The sequence below is a fragment of the Anomaloglossus baeobatrachus genome, chromosome 12 (assembly GCF_048569485.1).
Source record: "Anomaloglossus baeobatrachus isolate aAnoBae1 chromosome 12, aAnoBae1.hap1, whole genome shotgun sequence".
Classification (NCBI taxonomy): domain Eukaryota; kingdom Metazoa; phylum Chordata; class Amphibia; order Anura; family Aromobatidae; genus Anomaloglossus; species Anomaloglossus baeobatrachus.
This window is the reverse complement of record NC_134364.1, coordinates 112,528,932-112,554,194: the sequence shown is the minus strand read 5'-3', so window position 1 is coordinate 112,554,194 and position 25,263 is coordinate 112,528,932. Positions and strand designations below refer to the sequence as shown.

Below are 25,263 nucleotides of genomic sequence, written 5' to 3'. Positions count from 1 at the left end.
GCACTTTATTGTGGCCTTAAAGTGGATATTTCCATCATTATAAATGGGTACCGTCGGATAGAGCTTGTAAAAACAAGCACTTTTTCAATTTACTGCTTGTTAAATTTCTCATCCGTTTTTGAGATATTAACACTTTTCTTTTGTTCAGAGCTCATTGCCTTGGAGACCGACCTCCGCTGCTGTATAGCAGAAACTGCACAGCGCTTACAAGTTCTTTTATGTTGAGTTTGTAAGCATTGTTATGAAGCTGGCCAGGATCACTGGAGCGCACGGTTACCTCATAATCTCAGCGGCTTTAGCACAGCGCTTTTCGGGCTCCTAGGCAACGAGGTGTAGACCCCACAAATAACTGTGAATATCTCAAGAACGGCTGAAAATTTTAATAAGCAGTAAATTGCAAAAGTGCTTGTTTTTGCAAGACCTATCCTATGATGGTCTATATATAAAGATGGGAAATAACCCTTTAAATGCCCAGTATGTGAAATGTGTGTGGGGAGGCAGTAATACAATAAGAGTTCCTACAAAACAATCAGGAAAAGAATTGTGTGATGTGAACAGTAACATGTAGCGGCGCTCCTGGCTGACTTCACTTACCCGGCTCGTGCCGCTTTCTATTTGTTTGCTCTGCTTTTTCCAATATTCTTCAAGTCACCGAGGGCAAGATCACCAGGAACAAGAAATGTAGTGGAAAACTAATCAAAAAGGAAATTTGTGTGTATCGTAATGACTGCTAAGCCCAGATCCTGATCCATGTCAGCTCAGTGATGCACCCATCAGAGATGCCGGGCACATGATTGCTATGGACCTGGCACTAAACTACTTCTCCTGCTCGCTGTGACAGTCATCAGCTACCTACGGCTATCGCTGGGAAGTTCACAGCATGTACGTGTATACAGCCTGGTTCTAGAACAAGTGTATCATTCCATGTGGAGTGAGCTCCTCCTAGTAATGGTTGTATGCAGTCGCAAATATTTTATAATAAAAATTCTAAAGTTTTTGAAAAAAATAATTCTTGCAGATGTGGCTCTGTGTTAAGCTGGTTACTTGGGCCTTTGGATTGGTAAATATAGGTATTACGGAGCGCGACCATTGGACAAGTTGTCTTTCTCGTATGCGTTATGTATTGATTACTTTCGCATTTTTTCCTCGCAGGTGAAGCGAATGACAAAGATGTTCAAGTTGTGGAATTGCCAATCGTGGACAGTCTTCACCCCAGACCCCCATACCTGCCGCTTGGAGTGCCCGAGGATCTGGCGGATCGCCTAATACGCTTACATGGGGATCCGGCTGTTTGGTGGGTGTCTCAGTTCGTCAAGTATTTGATCAGGCCGCAACCTTGGCTGGAAAAGGAAATAGAAGAATCCACCAAAAAACTGGGCTTCAAGCATCCAGTGATTGGGTAAGTGATGGGGGGTCCCTGGCTCTATAGTATTAGAGGGTCTCCAGAGTCTACTGTATTTGTACTCCCCAGAATGCTTGCCTTGTATTGTAATGGGGGCAGCTCCTGGGAATGTGTACACTGTATAGTGATGGGGGGTGCTCCCGGGAATGTTTACACTGTATAGTGATGGGGGGTGCTCCCGGGAATGTTTACACTGTATAGTGATGGAGGGTGCTCCTGGGAATGTGTACACTGTATAGTGATGGGGGGTGCTCCCGGGAATGTGTACACTGTATAGTGATGGGGGGTGCTCCCGGGAATGTTTACACTGTATAGTGATGGGGGGTGCTCCCGGGAATGTTTACACTGTATAGTGATGGGGGTGTTCCCGGGAATGTTTACACTGTATAGTGATGGGGGCTTCTCCCGGGAATGTTTACACTGTATAGTGATGGGGGTGTTCCCGGGAATGTTTACACTGTATAGTGATGGGGGTGTTCCCGGGAATGTTTACACTGTATAGTGATGGGGGTGTTCCCGGGAATGTTTACACTGTATAGTGATGGGGGGTGCTCCCGGGAATGTTTACACTGTATAGTGATGGGGGGTGCTCCCGGGAATGTTTACACTGTATAGTGATGGGGGTGTTCCCGGGAATGTTTACACTGTATAGTGATGGGGGATGCTCCTGGGAATGTTTACACTGTATAGTGATGGGGGGTGCTCCCGGGAATGTTTACACTGTATAGTGATGGGGGGTGCTCCCGGGAATGTTTACACTGTATAGTGATGGGGGGTGCTCCCGGGAATGTTTACACTGTATAGTGATGGGGGTGTTCCCGGGAATGTTTACACTGTATAGTGATGGGGGGTGCTTCTGGGAATGTTTACACTGTATAGTGATGGGAGGGGTGTTCCCGGATATGTTTACATTGTATAGTAATGGGGGGTGCTTCTGGGAATGTTTACACTGTATAGTGATGGGGGGTGCTCCCGAGAATGTTTATACTGTATAGTGATGGGGGTGTTCCCGGGAATGTTTACACTGTATAGTGATGGAGGGTGCTCCCGGGAATGTTTACACTGTATAGTGATGGGGGATGCTCCTGGGAATGTTTACACTGTATAGTGATGGGAGGGGTGTTCCCGGATATGTTTCCATTGTATAGTAATGGGGGGTGCTTCTGGGAATGTTTACACTGTATAGTGATGGGGGGTGCTCCCGAGAATGTTTACACTGTATAGTGATGGGGGGTGTTCCTGGGTATGTTTACATTGTATAGTGATGGAGGGTGCTCCTGGGGATATTTACACTGTATAGTGATGGAGGGTGCTCCTGGGGATATTTACATTGTATAGTGATGGAGGGTGCTCCTGGGAATGTTTACACTGTATAGTGATGGAGGGTGCTCCTGGGAATGTTTACACTGTATGGTGATGGAGGGTGCTCCTGGGGATATTTACACTGTATAGTGATGGGGCAGCGTTTTTACCTTCAGTTTTTGAAACTTGGCAGCAGAGCAAACAGGAAGTTGCCCAAAGCAATGCAACAAGTTTATTACATATTATAGTGATATAAAATCATGCATAATTATAACCTTCACCATTACATAAGAAACACTATTACCACGCACGTCCCAATACACACAAACACACATACACAAAAAATGCAAATATAGATAATGATAAAATATATTAGGTAGGATAGATAAATATCCTGCAGCTATATAATAAAATGTCACAACCCCCCTACATATTATATGCTTGTACCCTTTAGTGACTTTCATGTGGCACTTAAGGGTATTTTGCCTTGTTTAATCTAATAAGAAAGTGCTGTAGGTTCTCCTCTGATTTTGCTAACCATCAAAGGTAAAACAGACAGCTGGGGGCTGGTATCATCAGGCTGGGAAGGTCCATGGATACTAGCCCCTTCCCAGCCTAAAAAAGCAGCCCGCAGCTGCCCCAGAAGTGGAGCATTCATTAGATGTACCAATTCTGGCTCTTCCTTATTACTGTGATGCGGTGGCAATCGGGATAATATTTTGGGGGGTTGTCAGCTGTTTAATATCAGCTTGCATCAAGCCCAGGGGTCAGTAATAGAGAGGCGTCTGTCAGACACCCCCATTACTAACCCAGTAAGTCAAAAGAAAAACACACACACAAATACTTTATTTAAAAAAAAAAACAAAAACACAGACCAACTCTTTTCATGACTCACCATTTTATTAAAAGAAATTAAAAATAAAAAAAACGCCACGCAGGTCCACTGTGTTCTAGAGAATTCAACATAGCCCAAGGAATCAACACCTAAAAGACCTAAAAAGTGAGAAACAAAAACAAGACCCTGTCCCTCATTCACTAATTTATTAGAAAGCAAAGTTCCCAGCTCTGACGTATTCCAGCATTTCCCACGACATACCTTCATTACCTGCATCAAAGTCTATGGCAGCGCACAACGAGGCTCCATAGACTTTGAGCAGCAGCTCATCCCAGCTCACGTAACGCTTCGTGAAACCCGGAACGTCCTGGAAAGTCCACACTGAAGACTTTCAAGTCTCTTGAAGATTTTCAAGAGAACATTCCATGCTGCGGCCTAGAAAAACGCATCTCTGGTTAGTATACACATCGTAAAAAGAAGCACAGTGCGCAGGAGATTCCTATGAATCCCATCCTCTGTGCTTGTGCTGTAATACACGGTTTATCACGCAGCATCAAACACGAGTAACACTAATTGTGGGCATGTATCTTTATAATAGTGGGGGGAGGGTTCCCAGGGATATACCATACACTGTATAGTGATAATGGAGGGGTCCCAGAGATGTGCCATACACTGTATAATAATGAAAAAACACCAAAAAACTGAGCTGTAACAGAAAAACCAGTAGACATGCAACATTACAAGCATGCAAATGGCAGCCTCTAGACAAGAAAAAAACAAGGAGAAAAATTGTATGAAAAATACCCTGAATAATAATGAATAAACTGCAAGTGATTAATTACAGGGTACTTAGTATATACATTTTTGCAAAAATGTAAGAAGCCGTCCCACCTCGTCACATTGGAGTTTTGATAGACACAAGTCAGGTATATATAATGGTTTTACCTTTAGTAGGTTAGGGACCGTCCCAGATGGGTACACCGTGACGAGGTGGGACGGCTTCTTACCTTTTTGCAAAAATGCATATACTAAGTACCCTGTAATTAATCACTTGCAGTTTATTCATTATTATTCAGGGTATTTTTCTCCTTGGTATTTACTGTATGATAATGGTGGGGGGTGAGGTCTTGGGGATGAACCATTCACTGTATAGTGGGGGTCCTGGGGACATACCATGCCCTGTATAGTGGGGGTCCTGGGGACATACCATGCCCTGTATAGTGGGGGTCCTGGGGACATACCTGTATAGTGGGGGTCCTGGGGACGTACCATTCACTGTATAGTGGGGGTCCTGGGGACATACCATGCCCTGTATAGTGGGGGTCCTGGGGACATACCATGCCCTGTATAGTGGGGGTCCTGGGGACATACCATGCCCTGTATAGTGGGGGTCCTGGGGACATACCTGTATAGTGGGGGTCCTGGGGACGTACCATTCACTGTATAGTGGGGGTCCTGGGGACATACCTGTATAGTGGGGGTCCTGGGGACGTACCATTCACTGTATAGTGGGGGTCCTGGGGACATACCATGCCCTGTATAGTGGGGGTCCTGGGGACATACCTGTATAGTGGGGGTCCTGGGGACGTACCATTCACTGTATAGTGGGGGTCCTGGGGACATACCATGCCCTATATAGTGGGGGTCCTGGGGACATACCATGCCCTGTATAGTGGGGGTCCTGGGGACATACCATGCCCTATATAGCGGGGGGTCCTGGGGACATACCAAGCCCTGTATAGCGGCGGGTCCTGGGGACATGCCATGCCCTGTATAGTGGGGGTCCTGAGGACATGCCATGCCCTGTATAGTGGGGGTCCTGAGGACATGCCATGCCCTGTATAGTGGGGGGTCCTGGGGACATACAGTTAGGTCCAGAAATATTTGGACAGTGACAGTTTTGTTATTTTAGCTGTTTACAAAAACATGTTCAGAAATACAATTATATATATAATATGGGCTGAAAGTGCACACTCCCAGCTGCAATATGAGAGTTTTCACATCCAAATCGGAGAAAGGGTTTAGGAATCATAGCTCTGTAATGCATAGCCTCCTCTTTTTCAAGGGACCAAAAGTAATTGGACAAGGGACTCTAAGGGCTGCAATTAACTCTGAAGGCGTCTCCCTCGTTAACCTGTAATCAATGAAGTAGTTAATAGGTGTGGGGTTGATTACAGGTGTGTGGTTTTGCATTTGGAAGCTGTTGCTGTGACCAGACAACATGCGGTCTAAGGAACTCTCAATTGAGGTGAAGCAGAACATCCTGAGGCTGAAAAAAAAGAAAAAATCCATCAGAGAGATAGCAGACATGCTTGGAGTAGCAAAATCAACAGTCGGGTACATTCTGAGAAAAAAGGAATTGACTCAAAAAGGCCTGGGTGTCCACGGATGACAACAGTGGTGGATGATCGCCGCATACTTTCTTTGGTGAAGAAGAACCCGTTCACAACATCAACTGAAGTCCAGAACACTCTCAGTGAAGTAGGTGTATCTGTCTCTAAGTCACCAGTAAAGAGAAGACTCCATGAAAGTAAATACACAGGGTTCACATCTAGATGCAAACCATTCATCAATTCCAAAAATAGACAGGCCAGAGTTAAATTTGCTGAAAAACACCTCATGAAGCCAGCTCAGTTCTGGAAAAGTATTCTATGGACAGATGAGACCAAGATCAACCTGTACCAGAATGATGGGAAGAAAAAAGTTTGGAGAAGAAAGGGAACGGCACATGATCCAAGGCACACCACATCCTCTGTAAAACATGGTGGAGGCAACGTGATGGCATGGGCATGCATGGCTTTCAATGGCACTGGGTCACCTGTGTTTATTGATGACATAACAGCAGACAAGAGTAGCCGGATGAATTCTGAAGTGTACCGGGATATACTTTCAGCCCAGATTCAGCCAAATGCCGCAAAGTTGGTCGGACGGCGCTTCATAGTACAGATGGACAATGACCCCAAGCATACAGCCAAAGCTACCCAGGAGTTCATGAGTGCAAAAAAGTGGAACATTCTGCAATGGCCAAGTCAATCACCAGATCTTAACCCAATTGAGCATGCATTTCACTTGCTCAAATCCAGACTTAAGACGGAAAGACCCACAAACAAGCAAGACCTGAAGGCTGCGGCTGTAAAGGCCTGGCAAAGCATTAAGAAGGAGGAAACCCAGCGTTTGGTGATGTCCATGGGTTCCAGACTTAAGGCAGTGATTGCCTCCAAAGGATTCGCAACAAAATATTGAAAATAAAAATATTTTGTTTGGGTTTGGTTTATTTGTTCAATTACTTTTGACCTCCTAAAATGTGGAGTGTTTGTAAAGAAATGTGTACAATTCCTACAATTTCTATCAGATATTTTTGTTCAAACCTTCAAATTAAACGTTACAATCTGCACTTGAATTCTGTTGTAGAGGTTTCATTTCAAATCCAATGTGGTGGCATGCAGAGCCCAACTCGCGAAAATTGTGTCACTGTCCAAATATTTCTGGACCTAACTGTGCCTGTATAGTGGGGGTCCTGGGGATATACCACGCCCTGTATAGTGGGGGTCCTGGGGACATACCATGCCCTGTATAGCGGGGGGTCCTAGGGACATACCATGCCCTGTATAGCGGGGGGTCCTGAGGACATGCCATGCCCTGTATAGTGGGGGGGTCCTGGGGACATACCTGTGTAGTGGGGGTCCTGCGGCGGTACCTCTCACCCTAGGTGTGGGATGGTTTGTTGTAGTGTCTAGCATGCTCGGTGCCGTTTCATTGCTGTCACTGTTAATGACCTTTTATTAGTCATTTCCAGGCAGCAATATGTGCTCATTTATTCGGGGAATGGATGCATATGTTTTGGAAACCTGACAATGGCAGCTCTGCTGTGTATCGTGTTCACAATCGGACTCTCCCCCCACTATGTATTCACGATATCCGACATTTACATTCCTCAGAGTCCACGTTCGGAGGACGGACAAAGTTGGGACGGAGGCGGCTTTCCACCCCATAGAAGAATACATGGTGCACGTGGAAGAACACTTCCAGCTCCTCGCTCGCAGGATTCAGATCGACAAGAAACGCGTTTATTTAGCAACGGATGATCCAGGTTTACTGCAAGAGGCAAAGTCCAAGTAAGGGTTAAACTTGCTTACTAGTTAACAATACATCCCTGGGGACATTTTTTCTTAAATCTGTATTTTTCTTGGCTAGAAATGACATTTATCATTGGTGTTTTATCAAAAATATTGGACCTTTTTAGCTTCTACAACATCTGTGTATTATTTCTATTTCTATATAATTCCCCGCAGTTCCACCACAGCAGAAATTAAGTATTGCACCGTTAATTAAAAGGGGACCTGGTAACAAATCAAGTGGCCATTTTTTGCTCTTATTTTATTCCCACGGGTTATCTGAGTATTTCGCTTTTTATTTTTTTAAAATCCGCCACACGGTTCCTGAGATATTGGCCTTTTTAGTTAGTGCTACATTTTATAACTTTTAGAAGGGGGCGTGGTTTGGTATAATCTAGAGCAGTCTAAAGCACGCCCCCTAGTAAAGGCCCAAAAAAACAAACAGATTAAAAAGGCCCATATCTCTAGAACCGTATGGCGGAATTGAAAAAAACAAAAACTGAAATACTCAGTAGAAAAGCAGGACTGATATATGAGCTATAACTTGCCACTTTTGACTTTGCGACCAGTCCTCCTTAAAGGGATTGTCTGCAACAAAACGTTGATTCTAAGGTGTCCTGCTTCTTGGACCCTGACAACTTATTAATGTGAGGGAACCTAGTGGTGTTTATTTCCCCTGTAGCGCCACCACAGGAGAAATAAAGTATTACACTGTTATTTAAATCACAAATTTTGTTAGGTTCTCCAAGGCTATCGACATTTTGTGCGGTTGGTCTAATGAAGGGTTTGACCTGGGCCACCCCATCAATTGAAATTGCCTTTTCTAAAACTAGATAACCCTTTGTACGGTTTTTATAATCCCCACATTTTGATGGACTCTGATTTAAGGAGACCTTTCTCTGACCCTTGTATTAGTAACAGCTCCACAGTCTTTATCCTTGGTAATTTTTCTCCTAATTCTGGCCCTGAGCATGCAGAACACTTCATCATTGATGCGTAGACAATGGCTCGGAGCACAGACCCTTTCCTTTGATAATGTGACTATCAAGAAACCAAGGGAGTGTTAAATCTTTAATGTTACAAATCAAGTTTTAGCTGAAGAGCTTAATGCAAACGAGTAAAAATCCTGTAATAACGGTGCGGGAGGCGGCGTGGTGACGATCACTGCTGCTCTGGTGAATGATGTGCGGAGGGGGAAATGGCTCGCGGAACGGCTGGAGATGTGTTCCAATGCACAAGTGGCTTCAGATATATTAGAGCGCAATTATCATAGATCTGCTCTATCCTTTATGAGTGACTAGAAGACGCCTATTCATTGGGAGAAAATGATACGGAAAATGCAAATGGCTTGTACATGAAAGACCTCGGCGTAAAAATCCCTCATCCTTTCATAGAAATTAGGATTGTTGTTCCATTGTCGATTCTACAAAGCTTTTTTGCAGCCTTTTTTTTTTTTTTTTTTTTTTTTTACTGCCTCCTGATGATATAAAACCTCTCTTAAAGGGAATCGGTCACCATGATGGGCATTTTCACATGAGGATGTCGTACAAGTGGTGGGCAGTTTTGGGGGACCCCAGTGTACTAAATAATGATGCACGAGGAGTCCATTTACTTATTGGCGCAATCTGTCCCAGTGAATGTGTATTCAACTTCCAATGCAGATGCATACGTAGCTTTAGCCTAAGGAGACAACCCCTTTAAAAAAAGACTTGTCACCAAATCAAATGAGCATAACTTTATTTGTGCCGCACCCCTATGTAATTCATTTTTTTCTTTTTTAAATTCCGTCATACTGTTCCAGAGATATGGGACTTTTGATTCAGTGCTTTTTATGGTTGTTACTGAGGGGGCGTGGCTCTCGGGATCCTCAGGGGCGTGTCTTTGGTCTGCTTTACCCCTTCACAACCTAGGACGTAATGGTACATCCTAAATCATGAAAGGGTGATTATCGCTGGCTGCTGCAGTGAGCCATCAGCAATTCCCGCACATGTCTGCTGATTTGAACAGAAGACCTGTATGGTTCACAGGAGCAGGAGAATCCAAGATCCACCCATGCCTGTTAACCCCTTTAAATCACACTATCACATTTTGACAGCTCGTTTTAATAGCCATAGTAGGGAAATCGAAATTCCCTGCCACTATGGGAGGCCCTGTGATGCAATCACGGGGAGTCGATGGTTGCTATTGTAGCACAGGGTCAAGTGATGACTCCTGTTGCTATCATGACGTAGTTCCTGTTAGAGCCGACAGAGCAGCGGCTCTAACAAGAACACAGCATTTCTGCTGATCAGAGCCATGCAGCTCTGATCAGCAGAAATGAATGAGCGATCAGACTGCTGATCCTTTAAAAATTTAAAACATTTAAAAAAAATTAAAGCAAAGTAAAAAAAAAAGCTAAACATTCAAATCATCCCCCCTCCCCCGTTCACCCCATTAAAAATTAAAGGGTTCAAAAAATTAAACAATATACACATTTGGTATTGCCACTTTCAGAAATGCCCGATCTATCAAAATATAAAATCAGTTAATCTGATTGGTAAACGGCGTAGCGGCAGAAAAAAATTCCAAATGCCAAAATTACATTTTTTTGGTCTTTGCAAATTTTGCACAAAATGCAATAACAGGCGATCAAAACATAGCATCTGTGCAAAATGGTACCACTAAAAACATCAGCTTGAGACGCAATAAATAACCCGTCACTGAGCCCAAAAACTGAGAACACGAGGGGTCGCGTAAAATGGCACAAAAAGTGAGCCACTTTTTTTGGACAAAATTCTGATTTTTTTTTTTTTTACCCCTTATATAAAAGCAAACCTATACATGTTTGGTGTCTACGAACGCACACCGACCCGAGGCATCACACCGACACATCAGTTTTACTACATAAAATAAAATACCCCCAAAACAATCATGCAATTGCATTTTTTTTTTTTTTGCAATTTTTCCGCACATATAATTTTTATGAAGTTTTCCAGTACACTCTATGGTAAAACTTATGGTTTCATTTAAAAGTGCAACTTGTCCCGCAAAAAGATAAGCCCTCATATGGCAAGATTGACTGAAAAATAAAAGTTACTGCTCTCTCTCGCCCTGGGTGAAGGGGTTAAGCAAGGCCCCATCTCTGGAACCGTATGGCAGATTTAAGAAAAACAAAAAATGGAACACTCAAAGTGGCCTCTTGTCAGATCTTTTTTAGGTATACTGGTTATTTTCGGTCTTTGGAGGTTCCATGTATGAATCTCCACCACGTGGTGCAAAATCTGAATTCCCTAACGTGATTTCATTTGTGGTTTTTACTGCAGATATCCCCAGTATGAGTTCATCAGTGATAACTCAATATCGTGGTCAGCCGGTCTGCACAATCGATACACAGAAAATTCCTTGCGGGGCGTCATCCTAGATATCCATTTCTTATCACAATCGGACTTTCTTGTGTGCACCTTCTCCTCGCAGGTAAGTTCAGCTAAGGAACAAGTATGACATTCGAGCTTTGATTCTTCTTCTCAAGATGGATCAATAATGATGAAAGCTTTTGCCTTTGGTGACATTTGTGACTGGCTCATCAGTGATGTAGAAGAGCCACATCACATCGATATATTGGACATGGTGTTCCCTTAGTGCAGTTATTGATCCTTTTTATGGTCACTCTCTCTACTTGCAGTGAGAACATCTGTCTCAATTAATCAATTCTCCTCTGCAGTGTCACTATGGTATATACTGTGTACTTAAAGGGGTTAGGTCAATCTTCATAAATGTGTATTGTTGGATAGTGCTTGTAAAAACAAGCAGTTTTGCAATTTACTGCTTCTAAAAAATTTCAGCCATTTTTGAGATATTCACACTTTTATCATAAGCTCGTTGCCATGGTAACGAGCTGTAAACAATAGACAAGTGTGAGTATCTTAAGAACGGTTGCACATTTAAATAAACAGTAAATTGTAAAAGTGCTTGTTTTTACAAGCTCTATCCAATGATATCCATTTATAAAAATGAGAAAAACCCTTTAATTGTCTACACAGAGCTGTCACTTTGTACATTCCTCCCATCGCTGTAGAATTCAGGCAAAGCCACTGGGCTTGTCGTAGAGCCGCCAATTTTTTTTAGACTTCTGTCCAAATGTTGCACGCAAATGAATTCGGCCATGTAGATTGATTTTGCATTTTCTGAAGTTCTATTTAAGACTTTAGAGTAATTTTGCGGTAGGGCAGGGAGTGTTTTGTCATTTAGTGTAATGTTAATTTAATAGATGAGATATTGATGGAGCTTTCAGGTTGCACTAAGTAATAAATCTCTAAGGATGGACTCGCTTTATAACGCCGGCCACCTTGTCATTCCATTAATCGGCTTTGTGTATTCTCAGGGCTCTTTGAGGTAAAGTCAAAAAAATTATTACAATACTATTATGTTCTAGTCTTCAGCGCTTTGACACTCCCCTCTATTACGCATCGATCATGTGCAGCGGATTTAATAACCCAGTGCCGGAGTCATCTAAAGTGTTATGTCATTTCTTAAAATTATGGCGGAAAATAATAGAAGACGTTTCATATGCCAAAATCTTAGGGACGGGGGTGATTTCGCCTTAACCCGTTGACTCTGCAGCCAATTTTAGTTTTTCCTTTCCATATTCCAAGAACCATTAATGCTATATTCTTGTCCCTACGCAACCGCAGATATGGGGTAATGTTTGTGGACATGTTTGATAGGTCGGGAGGTAGATATGGGGATATGTTTGATGGGTGTGAGGTAGATATGTTGGACATGTTTGGGAGTTTCAGGAGCTAGATATGGGGATATGTTTGGGTCGGGTGCTTGGTAGGTGGATATGTTTGAGGATATCTTTGCTGGGTCGGGAGCTAACTATGGGGATCTGTTGGAGGTTATGTTTGATAGATTGAGAGCTATATATATGGAGACATGTTTGATGGGTCAGGAGCAAAATATGAGTATATGTTTGTGGATATGTTTGATGGGTCGGGAGGTAGATATGGGGATATGTTTGATTGACATGAGATAGATATGGGGATATGTTTGATTGGCATGAGATAGATATGGGGATATGTTTAGATATGAGATAGATATGGGGATATGTTTGGATATGAGATAGATATGGGGATATGTTTGATAGGTCGGGAGCTAGATATGAGGATAGGTTTGATTGGCATGAGATGGATATGGGGATATGCTTGATGGATATGAGATAAATAGGGGGATATGTTTGATGGGTTTGTGATGTTTGACGTGTTTGGGAGTTTCAGGAGCTAGATATGGGGATATGTTTGGGTCGGGTGCTTGATAGGTGGATATGTTTCCTAGGTCGGGAGCTAACTATGGGAATCTGTTGGAGGTTATGATTTATAGGTTGTGAGCTATAAATATAGAGACATGTTTGATGGGTCAGGAGCAAGATATGAGTATATGTTTGTGGATATGTTTGATGGGTCGAAAGCTTGTTATGGGGATATGTTTGATGGGCATGAGATAGATATGTTGGACATGTTTGGCAGTTTCAGGAGCTAGATATGGGGATATGTTTGGGTCAGGTGCTTGATAGGTGGATATGTTTGATGGGTTTGGAGCTAGATATGTTTACAGGGTCGTGAGCCAGATATGTTTGCTGGGTCGGGAGCTAACTATGGGGATCTGTTGGAAAATATGTTTGATAGGTTGAGAGCTACATATATAGAGACATGTTTGGGTCAGGAGCAAGATATGAGTATACGTTTGTGGATATGTTTGATGGGTCGGGAGCTAGATATGGGGATATGTTTGATGGGACAGAAGCTAGATATGGGGATATGTTTGATTGGCTGGGTTATAGATATGGGGTTATGTTTTGAATTGGGAGCTTGATATGGGGATGTATTTGAGGATATGTTTGGTGGGTTTGGTGCTAGCTATGGGAATGTATTTGATGGCTTTGGAGCCAGATACAGGGATATGTTTGGTTAGGAGCAAGATATGGGGATATTTTTAATAGATTAGAAAACTAAATATGGGGATATCTTTGACAGGTCAGGAGCTAGATCTGGGGATATCTTTGGATTAGTGAGGAAGCTAAATATGGGGAAATGTTTAACAGATTGAGTAGCAAAATATAGGCATATATTTAATGGGAGCTAAATATTGGGATATGTTTGAGTCAGGGAGCTTGGTATGGGGATATGTCTAATGGGTGGATGTTTCTAGATATAGGGATGTGTTTCATCCTTTGAAGGAGTTAGATATGGATATGTGAGGGAGCTACGTAAGGGAATATATTTGATGGGTTGAGATTGCTAAATATGGAGGATTTTGCTTGACATTCAGGAGCTAGATAGGGGATATGTTTGGTTCAGGAGCTAGCTATGGGTATGTTTCAGTCAAAGAGCTAAAAATGGAGGATATGTTTGACATGTCCGGAGCTAGGTATGGGGCTAAGTTTGACATATGATCTATGATTTAGCTCCGATAAGAGAATATTTGATTCTCTGGGTGGCTATATAAAAGAACACGATCCACAAACCCAGATCTAGACCACCAGGTTCCTTTATATGAATATGTAAAAGCTATAAATACAGTATATTTGTGTATAAAGCTATAAACTGATACCAAAATGTTCTACAACAAAAAAAAGAAATGACTGGCATATCATAAGTAGCTCGTCACCTCGGGATTCTCAGCAATGCTGAAGCTTTCACGTCTCACTACGACTCTGTAAGAGACTGGTGACATAAGGCTGCCAATTTATAGAAATTCATCCTGACACTTCCCACGACATGACCCTGCTAGAAATCCGGGACCCGTTTGCCCTCATCACTGGGTTTTGATGTGAGAAGCTGACATGTTGTGCACTTCTAGGATGTCATTCTGCCACTTTAGAAGCTGAGCCGACAATACTATTTGTGTGTCGTCTTGTGAGGAATAACCCAGGTGTGGACAGAGAAGCAAGTTATAAAGGTATTCTGGCGTTTATATTAATATCTTCGGTCCAATGCTTTATTTCTTCTCTCCGTTCTGCACCAAATCTTATGCCAAAAAGTCAACCACAAAGTTGCCGACCTCTGGATAATAATAGGATTGGGTATTTGAGTTCAAAATGGCCAACATCTGCTTTGGAAAAGTTGGCCAGCCCTACACATTGAATAGTTGACCCATCTCACAGACGTCTGTTAGTTCGGATGGTTTTAATCTAATGTCTATAGACCCAAGAGTTTGTAGACATGTTCTTCTCTAGCTAATTAATGGAGATGCCAAATTAAAGACTTCCAATTCCCAAGTAATAACCCTTTGGGAAATATGTGCATTTTTTTAAAACTCTGTAAGCTTCTAAAAGTTAATGGATACAATCAGTGTCCTTCATGTTCCGTGAGTGCTTTTCATTTATTTCTTGACTTAAGCTCCTCAAGAGCTTTTCGAGAGGAGTGACCATCTCATCAAGCTAAACATCTCCTAGACATTCTGCTGCAAGTTCTCTTGAAACGACAGTTACGGTTCTTCATAAAACTGTATGAGCACCAACTGTCATCTCCTATCTTAGTAATATGATGGTCTAGATTGACTGACAGAGTTAACCCTTGAATTGAGAATTTTAAGAATGAATGATCAATTCGAGAGAGATTATTTTCACGTGTACTATTGATAATTGAAAAAAAGTTAAAATGACGATCATGCTTTTAAAATGACGATCATGCTTTCAGGATGTTTTTGAAGAATGTAATAAGATGTTCCCGGTGAAGTAATTCAAATGCCTGGCATGGTTCTGATCCATGGTGCTCTGCTCTCCAGCAGACCCGGTGTTCTGTTTTGTATTTTGCGCCGGTAGACTGGTGATTTCCTGTCCTTGGTTCCTGCGCTTGTGTTGGGAGGGACCTCTCTCCAGGCACCTTTTTCCGCGGGATTGCTCTGCTTTATTAAGAAGCAACCTCATCCGGGAACGCCGTCAGTCGTAGTTCCTGCCTGCAGTAAGTGCTCCGGCTCCTGATTGTGCTTTGATCTTGTCCTTCTACCCCAAGGACCTGATGTTACTAGAGTTGAGTGAGTACCTAACAATTCGTATTCGCTATACTCAGAACGAGTATTCTCTAATACTCGCGTATTCATTCTAAATAGCGTGTTCAATGCAAGTCAATGGGGCAGAACTCTCAAAGTAACGAGTAACCCGAATACCGTACTATTCATGCGAGTATTCGGAACGAATACGCTAGTATTAGACATTATTCGTTATGAGTATAAATTTACAAATAGCTAGGTACTCGCTCAACTCTAGTTGTTACCCATCTCCTCCCAAGTCCCTGACTCTGACGTTGTTCCCTGGCTCCTGACTGGCTTATACCCTAACCTCAGCTCCCCCTTTCCCCAGTGTACCTTGTGACTTCCTGGCTTCTCACCTCCGGCTTCTACCCTGACCTCTGTTCCGCGCCCCCCCCCCCCCTTTATGTACCTTACTTGACTTCTTGGCTTCTGACCTCCAACTTGTGCTCTGACTTCAGCTTTGCTTCATCCCTGTGTTTCATACGTGACCTCCTGGCTCCTGACCTGCGGTTTGTGTGACTTCCCAGTCACTAGTTGCATCTGGTAACCAGTAGTTCGTCACAACGCCATTTTGTCTTAGTCATGTGTCTGGTTGGGCTGCAGTGTAAAGAACCACCAGCTCTTGAGACCTCTCAACTGACAGACGAGCTGTATCGTAAGCACATGGCTCATGGAGGTACGAGGAGAAGGGTTATGGAATAAATCTTCTCAACTAAGTACAAACATTTTTTTTTCCCTCTAACCTTGGTCCTTTGTGCTTACTCATGTGAGATGATTTATTTCTTCTCCTGTCAAAGCCCTTCTCCTGCATGTGTGCTTAAGATACAGTTCTTCTGTCAGTTGAAATACAGATCTCAAGAGCTGTGTTTCTTAATACCGAAAATAGGCTGCTGTTTCAATTACATCATGGGTGGCCATTTTATCGTAAACCCTTTTTCAGATAGGGAATATCATGAAATTGCTTATCCCTTGAATTCCTCAATGCCCCACTTCGGTTGTCCCATCTGCTTCCAGAGATATCACCTTCCAGCTACAAACTGTTGGGTCAGTGGTCTCGTGCTGTACTTGTAAATATTACTGATAGGGGTAACATCTCTGATGAATCCCTCCCTGATGATGTTTCCCAAACCTGACGTAGGTCAACATCTGTGTGTGGTTAGTAGAACCCCAAAAGTCCAGATTTCCAGACCCCGGCTTTTTCCTGCAGCGCAGGAAGGGGCTCGTAATGAATTGCATTAGAATATCGTACGCCACCTTTTCTGCAATTTCTATTCTATTTATGTAAAAACCACAATTTCTGTGCAATATGTGAGATACTTTTGTTCTCCGAGAGTTCCCCCGTTCTTCACAATGGTGTCTCGGGATCCTCGGCAGACAGACGAGATGACAAGGCGGCCGCGCAGAAGACGTAATTGTTCTGCAGCAGATGCTGATGCAGCACAATATCATATAAATCAATGTGCGGAGCATGGCAGCGAGGGCGCGCGCGGTTTCCACTGTCAGATTTGTATTGTTAAATGTAATTACGCTGACAAACAATGTATTTCTTGGCAGCCGGAACGGGTTGTTAGATTGTTGTTGCAGAATTTTAACCCGTCGTGCTCTTGACCCAACGCGTTTCCATCATGCTAAAACGGGACTGACTGCTAAACAGCAACCACTGATTATAATGAAAACTGCCACCCGCTAACACAAGCAGACCATGTCACGGAAAGCCTCATCTGACTTACAGGTCCTTCTCCTACCCACAATTCCCAACTGGAAAATACATCATCTTCTCAAATGTCTGGAACATCTCCTAAGCCTATAGTCTCCAGCCAACAACCGTTCCAAAAATCACTGATCATTTAGTCTGGATTTCCCTTAGTGTTATGTTTGTTACTTATTTCCCTACGAGAAAGGGTTTCCTCAATTTCCCCTTTTGTTAAGATCCAATCTCATGGCTGATCCATCTTGTGTACACTGACATTCCACCAACGACAAATGTTGAGATTTAGTATAAACTGGGCATTTTAAATTTCAGCATGCATGATTCCTTGTTTCTACAGGAGATCAGTTGTGACACCTCTGTTGTAGGTTTACTCCCTTGTTACCTTTGAGGACACATTTGGCCAATTACTGTCATTGTATGACCAGTTTGTAAGGAGGCTCTTTCGATACAAAATGACTGTTCAAACCAAGCACAGGTGCTTGGTGCACCATTGGTGTGGCCAGACAGGTCAGTTCCAGCTGCTTGTTTTCCATCTTTCTTTGCCCCACCCCCCTTTTGTCATGATTTGCTCTTTAAAGGAGACCTTCATGGACAAAGATGGATCGAACACCAGTAAGTTGGAAGGTAAACTGAACTTCTCAGCCACTAATGGTGCTTGGTTTGCACTGTAATTTTGTGCTGACAACCCTTCTTCAGGATGCCTATTTATAGTAGTCTTATGGCTCCTTAGTATTCTCTACTTACAAAGCCATAAAACACCATATGTGTGAAGTGTTGTACATGCTCAGGTACATACAGAGTCTGGTAGAACATACCAGATTTTTTACGATTTAATTCATACAGAATTGGGCTGAAAATAACCCCTCCATACTTCTGCAGGCATTACGGTCTTAGTCCAAGTATGGCATCCTTTTTACAACTCCAGGATAGTCGTATTACAAAAATGTACACAAGCTGGCAGTATATTTTATGGCAACCAGTAGATCAGTTGGTACAGATCTTATAAAGTTGGGAGGACTTGAGTAAGATGCACCAAATTGTCCTAGACTTTATATTGATGGCCAATTTTTAAAACAGGTCGTCAATATATCGGCGGAGATGCAGCATCTGGCACCCGCGCTGATCAGCTGTTATAAGTCTCGACAGCTGGATGTTATAGCATCTACCCAGGTCCGTCAACTATATAGATCTACCCTTGTTAATTGGAATAAGGGCAGATGTGCAGTATCTGGCCACAATCACTATACAGTTGACGGAGATCGGCAAATGATAAGATTCAGCCACCAGCACCAAGAACAGCTGACTGACTCATGAGCAAGGTGTGCCGTGCCCCCACCTATCTGCCATTCATGATCAGGGTAGGCCATCGATATAAAGTTCTGAACAACCCTTTTTAAAGGGCATGTGCCTCTAAAAGAATTTTGACATATCTTTCCGGTGTTGTGTACCAGCGAATGAAATGGATGTCGATCATTACCTGCAGTATCCTAATTTATCCAATTTTTGAGGCACAAATTGATGAATTAGTCAACACCTACCCGTTTTGTTTTTTTCTACACGCCAGAGTAGGCGTAAAAATGTGAAAAGTTTCCGCCCAAAAAAGTTGCGCTAAAAACGTTTTATGACGTAATTTTAGTTTGGTAATTCTGCATTCTGGTCTCTGAAATGCTTTTTATGTTTTAGGATTGTGGCGGAAGTAACCAAAACGGAAAGTGAACTTTATATTTTTAGGTTTCTCATTGTTTTTCGTTTAGTAGTTAATGATTTTCCTTCTCTTGCAGGTCTGTCGAGTTGCCTATGAGATTATGCAGACACTCCACCCCGATGCCTCGGGTAACTTTCACTCCCTGGATGATATTTATTATTTTGGAGGACAAAATGCTCATAACCAAATTGCAATCTATCCCCACCATCCGAGAAACACAGACGAGATCCCTATGGAACCTGGGGATGTTATCGGCGTGGCCGGAAATCACTGGGATGGCTACTCAAAGGGCGTTAATCGTAAACTGGGCCGTACCGGTCTTTATCCATCATACAAAGTTAAGGAAAAAATTGAAACGATCAAATACCCGACATATCCGGATGCCGACAAATGAGCGAAGACGACGGACTGATACCGGAAGCTATCACGTGCCCACTGGAACACCGGAGAGACCGAACTTCAGTTACGTCAAGATGGAAGCCTGTTTAATCTTTAAGGGATTTTAATTGAAGTTCCAATGTGCAGAACATTCACCGTACGAAACTCTCTCGTTAACGTTTCAACCTTGTCTGCCGATCCGGCTGATCAATAGAGCGTGGTGCTCTCCTTCTGCCATTAACTGAAAGACGTTAAACACTGCCATATTGTGCAATTAAGGGTGACGTGAAGACGTTTTATACTTGCAAGGTTTTAAGCGATGATGCCAGTCAGTGAGAATCCGGCACAGCCTGAAGCACTGTGTGGATTCCTCTTCTTAAGTAGCATTTTGACTACAGAAATGGCCCCCAGTCCAAGGGAAGGAAGTCCGATGGTTTCACTCGAAGACGTTTGATTTAAGCAAGACCATGAGAAAGTCAGTACACAAATGACTCATCACGCAGACAAAACCATTCACTGTTTGTTACTGTAGGAAGAAATTTTTTTTTTTTGTATAAATTCTCCATGAGATGATTCTTAAACTCGTGTTTCTTGGCATTGTCTTTGATAACAAACAATTAAATAATATAAAAAAATGACCTATTTATAAGTTTGTGCAAATTAGTGAAAAAAAAAGGTCCCTGTGGTAAGGACTGCTGCAGGACGGTACACAGGAGCGCTCTTAATTTGTCTATTGATTTCTCTGATGTCTTCGTTATTATGTTTTGATGTGTACAGATTGGATCTTTTAATGGAGCTAAAAGTACTTTTGAGTCAATCTCTGTAAGAATAGTTTGCCTGTGCTCATATATTTATGGTCAGGAGAATTTTACGGCACAACCGGTCACACCGCTGTATAGGTCTTAATACAGTAGTAAAAATGATACCTATTTTGTAGTTGTAATGCTACCACCAGGGGGCAGGGGTACACACACACAGAGATGTAGAGCTCCTAGGTGTAATGTGGCGCCTGCCCACTAGATGTCACCAGTATCTAGACGGGGAGGTAGCAGAATGGTTGTACAAGCAGAGAGTCAGAGCCGGGAGGTTACGTCAGTGCAATAGAGGAAGACGAGCCGAAGTCACGTGGAAGCCTAAGGTTGGTAGCTGGGAGGTAACATCAGGTACAGGTGGGGAGCAAGCCAAGGTCAGAAGCTGAAGAGGAACGTCAGTTCAAAAGGGGGAAAGCAGGACCGAGGGAACAAGACAAGCAGAGGGTTAGGGAGGACAGACCAGATGAACAGAGCGGTGGACAGGTAGAGGAGTCTAGGTAGCGGAACGAGGATCAGAACAAACTCACAGGAACCAGAAGCAAATACTGCAGAACAAGAATCATCACTGACGAAGTTCCAGTGGAAACAGCCCACAGATAAAACAAGGCGATTACCAGAACGAGGCACCAAACAAGCCCCGCCCACCAGCAAGGACCCGGGGAATACAAACAACCGAGCAATAGACAAAACGTAATGGCTCTGCAAGGATCAGAGCCACAGGTGAATCGTGACAGTAGTAATGTGACCTGCCAGCGATGATAATTCAAGCTTTAAAGATATATACACATCAACCTGAAAATGCTTTGAGTATATTGGCACACCCCCAGTGCACTTCCAGACTAATTTACATGCAGCTTTAAAGCTTGATTTCTCAGGCCTGGAACATCCGATTACTACAAATGAGGTATCATTTTTTATTGTTTTATTAAGACCTACACAGCCACACCACTGGTTTTAATAGTAAAATTATTCTGACAAATTCCTTTTAAATGGGTCATCTCTAAAATAAAAAAATTGTGTGACAAGTCTAAAAATAAGACTTGGTTGTAGTTATCTGCAGCGGACCTGGCAACCCTTCTTTCACTTTTATTTTGACAAAAAAGATGGATTCTCCTGTGACCAGTGATGTTTATGAGCCAGAAACTGAGCCAGCATCCTTCTTTTTCTGAATCCAAAGGGGGCTGGCTTAGCTATTAAAATAAGCAAATCGGCCAGCCTCCTTCTTATACAAAACTGGTCAGGTGCCCGTTGGAATCCTAGCTTTCATTATTCAAGTGGAAAATCCCATTAAAGGGCTTTTACAGAATTTAAAGAGGTTGTCTGGCTGAGAACAACAACTTTTCATTTCCCTAGGCCTCGTGAAATAATTAAAGGACTCGGCATCAGTGTGTGAGAGAGGATAGCTTATTGTTCAATCCTAGAAAACCCCTTTATCTAGAAAAAAAAAGTATATTCCCTTTTAAAATTCAATTCTACACATTCTATAACTTTCATAAAAGTTCAGTAAACTTGAAAATACATTGAAAAGTCGGAGTTACAGCTCCGGAGCTGAACTTAAAATTCTGCTGGTTAAAATTGAAATTAGTCGTTAGCTTAAAAAAAAAATGAATGATGATAAAAAAAAAAAAACAAAATGCAATCAAGGGATAAAAAAAGTTGTCTGTATAATTAAAGTTTTATGCAGATGTAGAGATTTCAGCTCTGCAGATTGCAGAATTATGACGTGAAAGCAGTAATTCGCAATTAGTCGAACAAAATTGCCCAAATTGTATGTGAATTAATCAACCTAAAATGTACAATTGCTTTTCGTGTCCATGTTTACAATCCAATTGGCCACATTCAATTTTTATTTATTTATTTTTAATCCCAACCTTAAAGGGAACCTGTCACCAGTTTTTTGGCCTATAAGCTGCGGCCACCACCAGTGGGCTCTTATATACAGCATTCTAACATGCTGTATATAACAGCCCACTGGTGGTGACTGTGGCTTATAGGCCAAAAAACTGGTGACAAGTTCCCTTTAAAGGGGTGTTCCAGTTGTAAAGACTTATCATTAATTTTCACCTATCCACTGGAGAAGTGATCACTGGTAGATCAGTACCGGTCTGACCATGGGCCACCCCCCACTAATTGCTATAGAGGGGATTTCAAATTCCTTGTGTGAATGGAGCCGTGGTTGAGCACACACACCCAGTGAAAAATTGGTGATATTGCTTTACAACTGGAATACCCCTTTAAAAGCATTTCCTGTGCTAAATATAAACTTTATCGAGAGCATGGATGTAGGGAAAGCTAAAGTGAGCCCTACTCTTCTTCAGTCATCCTTGAGGTTGGCCACTCTACCATTAGAAGTGATGTCACTGTTCTGTAGATCTGGGATTGTCTGCAGCGGTCTGTTAAGAAGAATCTTTCTCTTTCACCTGACTGCTGCAGCCAATCATAATTCTCTGTGGTCCTACGGCAGAAAAACAGTTATGCATGTTCTTCCGGTGTTGGGTAGACCACCACAGCTGTCGGTGCTGGATCTACTGGGTTGATGGCAGACACATTTTAACACCCATGCCTCTGGTCCAGTTTTTAGTTATCCCAGACAATCCCTTTAACTGTTTTACTGACTGTCTTTTAATAGCCTTTGTGTGGTTAATAGATTGCCGATATCCACAACTCATTGTCCCCCCATCTTCTTCCAGAGAGAAGGACCAGAAAACTGTGTACAATCGTAGTAGGAAAGTAGGAAACGCCCGGTGGGCTCTGTTGTGACTAGATTGTATTGTTGTCGGAGTGCCTTTCAGCCTATAGATAGATGAGACAGTCTCTGTCGTGTTCACACTGTTTGTCATTTCCTAGAGTTTTGTCTACTTGCATCTGTCATGTAATGATGCCTTAAAATTAAAGAAAAATGGGAGGAACGTGATTGGTAATGAATTGTAGGTGGGATTCTGCTTAAAACATTGGATTTTTATCCTCTGCAGTTTGGACACATCAGTTCATGCACTCGTTTCCATTGTTCTTATTGGAATGTGCACATAATAGATTCAGGCTGAAGGCAGCAAAACCACAAAGTAGACCATATAGTGATAAGGCGTTAAAAAAAAAAAAAAATCATGGAACCAGATTGTGTTGAACCTGACATTCTTAAAAGTACCCTCCATTTTTATTTGGCTGCTTTACACCCCTCTGCCATTTTCTGAAGCACCTTGATCAGGTCTCCACCTAGAATGGCTTCCAGTAGTTGGGAAGGTGTTCCCAGAGGTGCTGAGCACTTGGGTGGTTTCCCTTAACTCAATGCAGCCCATAGTATCCCAATTGGGTTGAGGTTGGACAGTTGTGGGGCTATGTCATCTAATGCAGTCTCTACCTTCTCCTTCTTGGTCTCCTAGCCTTGATGTGTTTTAGATCATTGTCCCTTTTGCAACACACATGAAGGTCCCACTAAGCACAAACCAGAATACTATGGTTACCATGCTCGGTAAGTTGTTTTGCATTTACAATAAGTCAACAACAGTGTAACCAGAAAAGCCCCCCACAGTTACACCTGCCTTTTTATGCTTAACTTTGTGCAACACACATCTTGAAACTGTTGATTGGTATCAAAAATCTAACATTTTGACTCCTCAGATCACAGCACAGATTTCCCCTTGCTAATATTCTTCTGTTGCTTGGCCAGAACACATCTATTCTTGTTTGCGGTCCTCAGTAGTGGCTTCTTTGCAGCAATTCATCCAGAAAGTCCTGCTTCCTTGCAATCTCTACTGAACCTTGGATGTTGAAATGTCTGCTACTTGATGTCTGTGCATCATAAACGAGGACTGTATCGAATTTGCTGTCAGTTTGCTGTTTCTGAGACTGAAAACTTTGATGAACTTATCCTCTGCAGGTGAGGTAATTATTGGTCTTCCTTTCAATGGGTGGTCCTCATGGGAATCAAGTTCATGATAGTGATTAATGGTTTTTATGACTGCACTTGAGGGGTACCTTCAAGGATATAGCAAGTTTCCTGATTTACTGTGCTTAATGTCTTAAAATAATGGTGTTTTCTTTTTACTTAAGTGGGTTTTTTGCCATATTTTCTCTTAGAACAATTATGGAATATGGCTCAGCAAGGTATTCAATCACTGTCTATAAAACAAGACACACTGGTCATATACCCTTTCTGAAGGCAGGGCATATCTTACAGGTGGCTACCTGATCAAACTGCTTGACAGAAGACCAAGCATGTTTAAAGCTGTCGTCAGATTTAAAAGAGAGGTACTCTTAAGAATCTAAGGTGTAACTCATATTTCGGTTTGTTTCACATATTTCTTTACACCTTGCGTCCATATGTCTCCCATTGTGGTTTTGCTGCCTTAAGTCTGAATTTACAATGTGCACTTACCAATATGAATAAAAAAAAAATTGTTTTAAATGGGGCTCTTGGATCTGTCGTTCTTAGCTGGATTTGAATGCTACAAAGCAACAGAGCCGAATGACTCCTTGCATTGGCCAGTTTTAGTTTTTCAGCTTTCGTTATTCCCTTTCCCTTCAAAAACCACCAAGATTAAATCTGCTTATCTCCCTATGATCACTCCCCCATAAAGATGTATGCCTTTCATAAAGACTCCTAGGTTACATTGTTTTTAGCATGATTTTGATTTGCAACAAATTCTTGTAATTTAGGCATTTTTTTTGTTTTGTTAGTGCTTGACCTTTTTTCCTTGGGTATTTTGAGCTGTGGGGATTTTGATTTAACCCTCAGCATCCCAACTTTATCTGTATCAACTGTGACTTACAAAAGTCATAAATGCACTTCAGATCCCACTGATTTTTAGCATGGCTGATTTTATATATATTTTTTATTTTTGCCTTTCTGCACAATTTGTGGCCTTTATTCCAGACCATGCAGCTGTTTGCACTAAAAGAAAATTGCAAAAAAGGTAAGTTTAAAACTAAAGAGCATTTTTTATTTTGTGGAAACTTCATGAACCACAGAAGTTGCAACATTTTGGCACAAATG

General features: G+C 42.2%; 1 protein-coding gene across 1 annotated transcript in view; it reads left to right on the top strand.

The window, feature by feature from the left end:
* Positions 1–24,675, top strand: part of FUT8 (fucosyltransferase 8) — a 251,645-nt gene extending 226,970 nt beyond the window's left edge. Inside the window, exons 8-11 of the mRNA XM_075330812.1 lie at positions 1,153–1,399; positions 7,478–7,654; positions 10,957–11,107; positions 19,157–24,675. Of these exons, the coding sequence (XP_075186927.1) occupies positions 1,153–1,399; positions 7,478–7,654; positions 10,957–11,107; positions 19,157–19,474 (893 nt within the window). The 3' untranslated portion in view covers positions 19,475–24,675. The remainder of the gene's footprint in view (positions 1–1,152; positions 1,400–7,477; positions 7,655–10,956; positions 11,108–19,156) is intronic.
* The last annotated feature ends 588 nt before the right edge of the window (positions 24,676–25,263 follow it).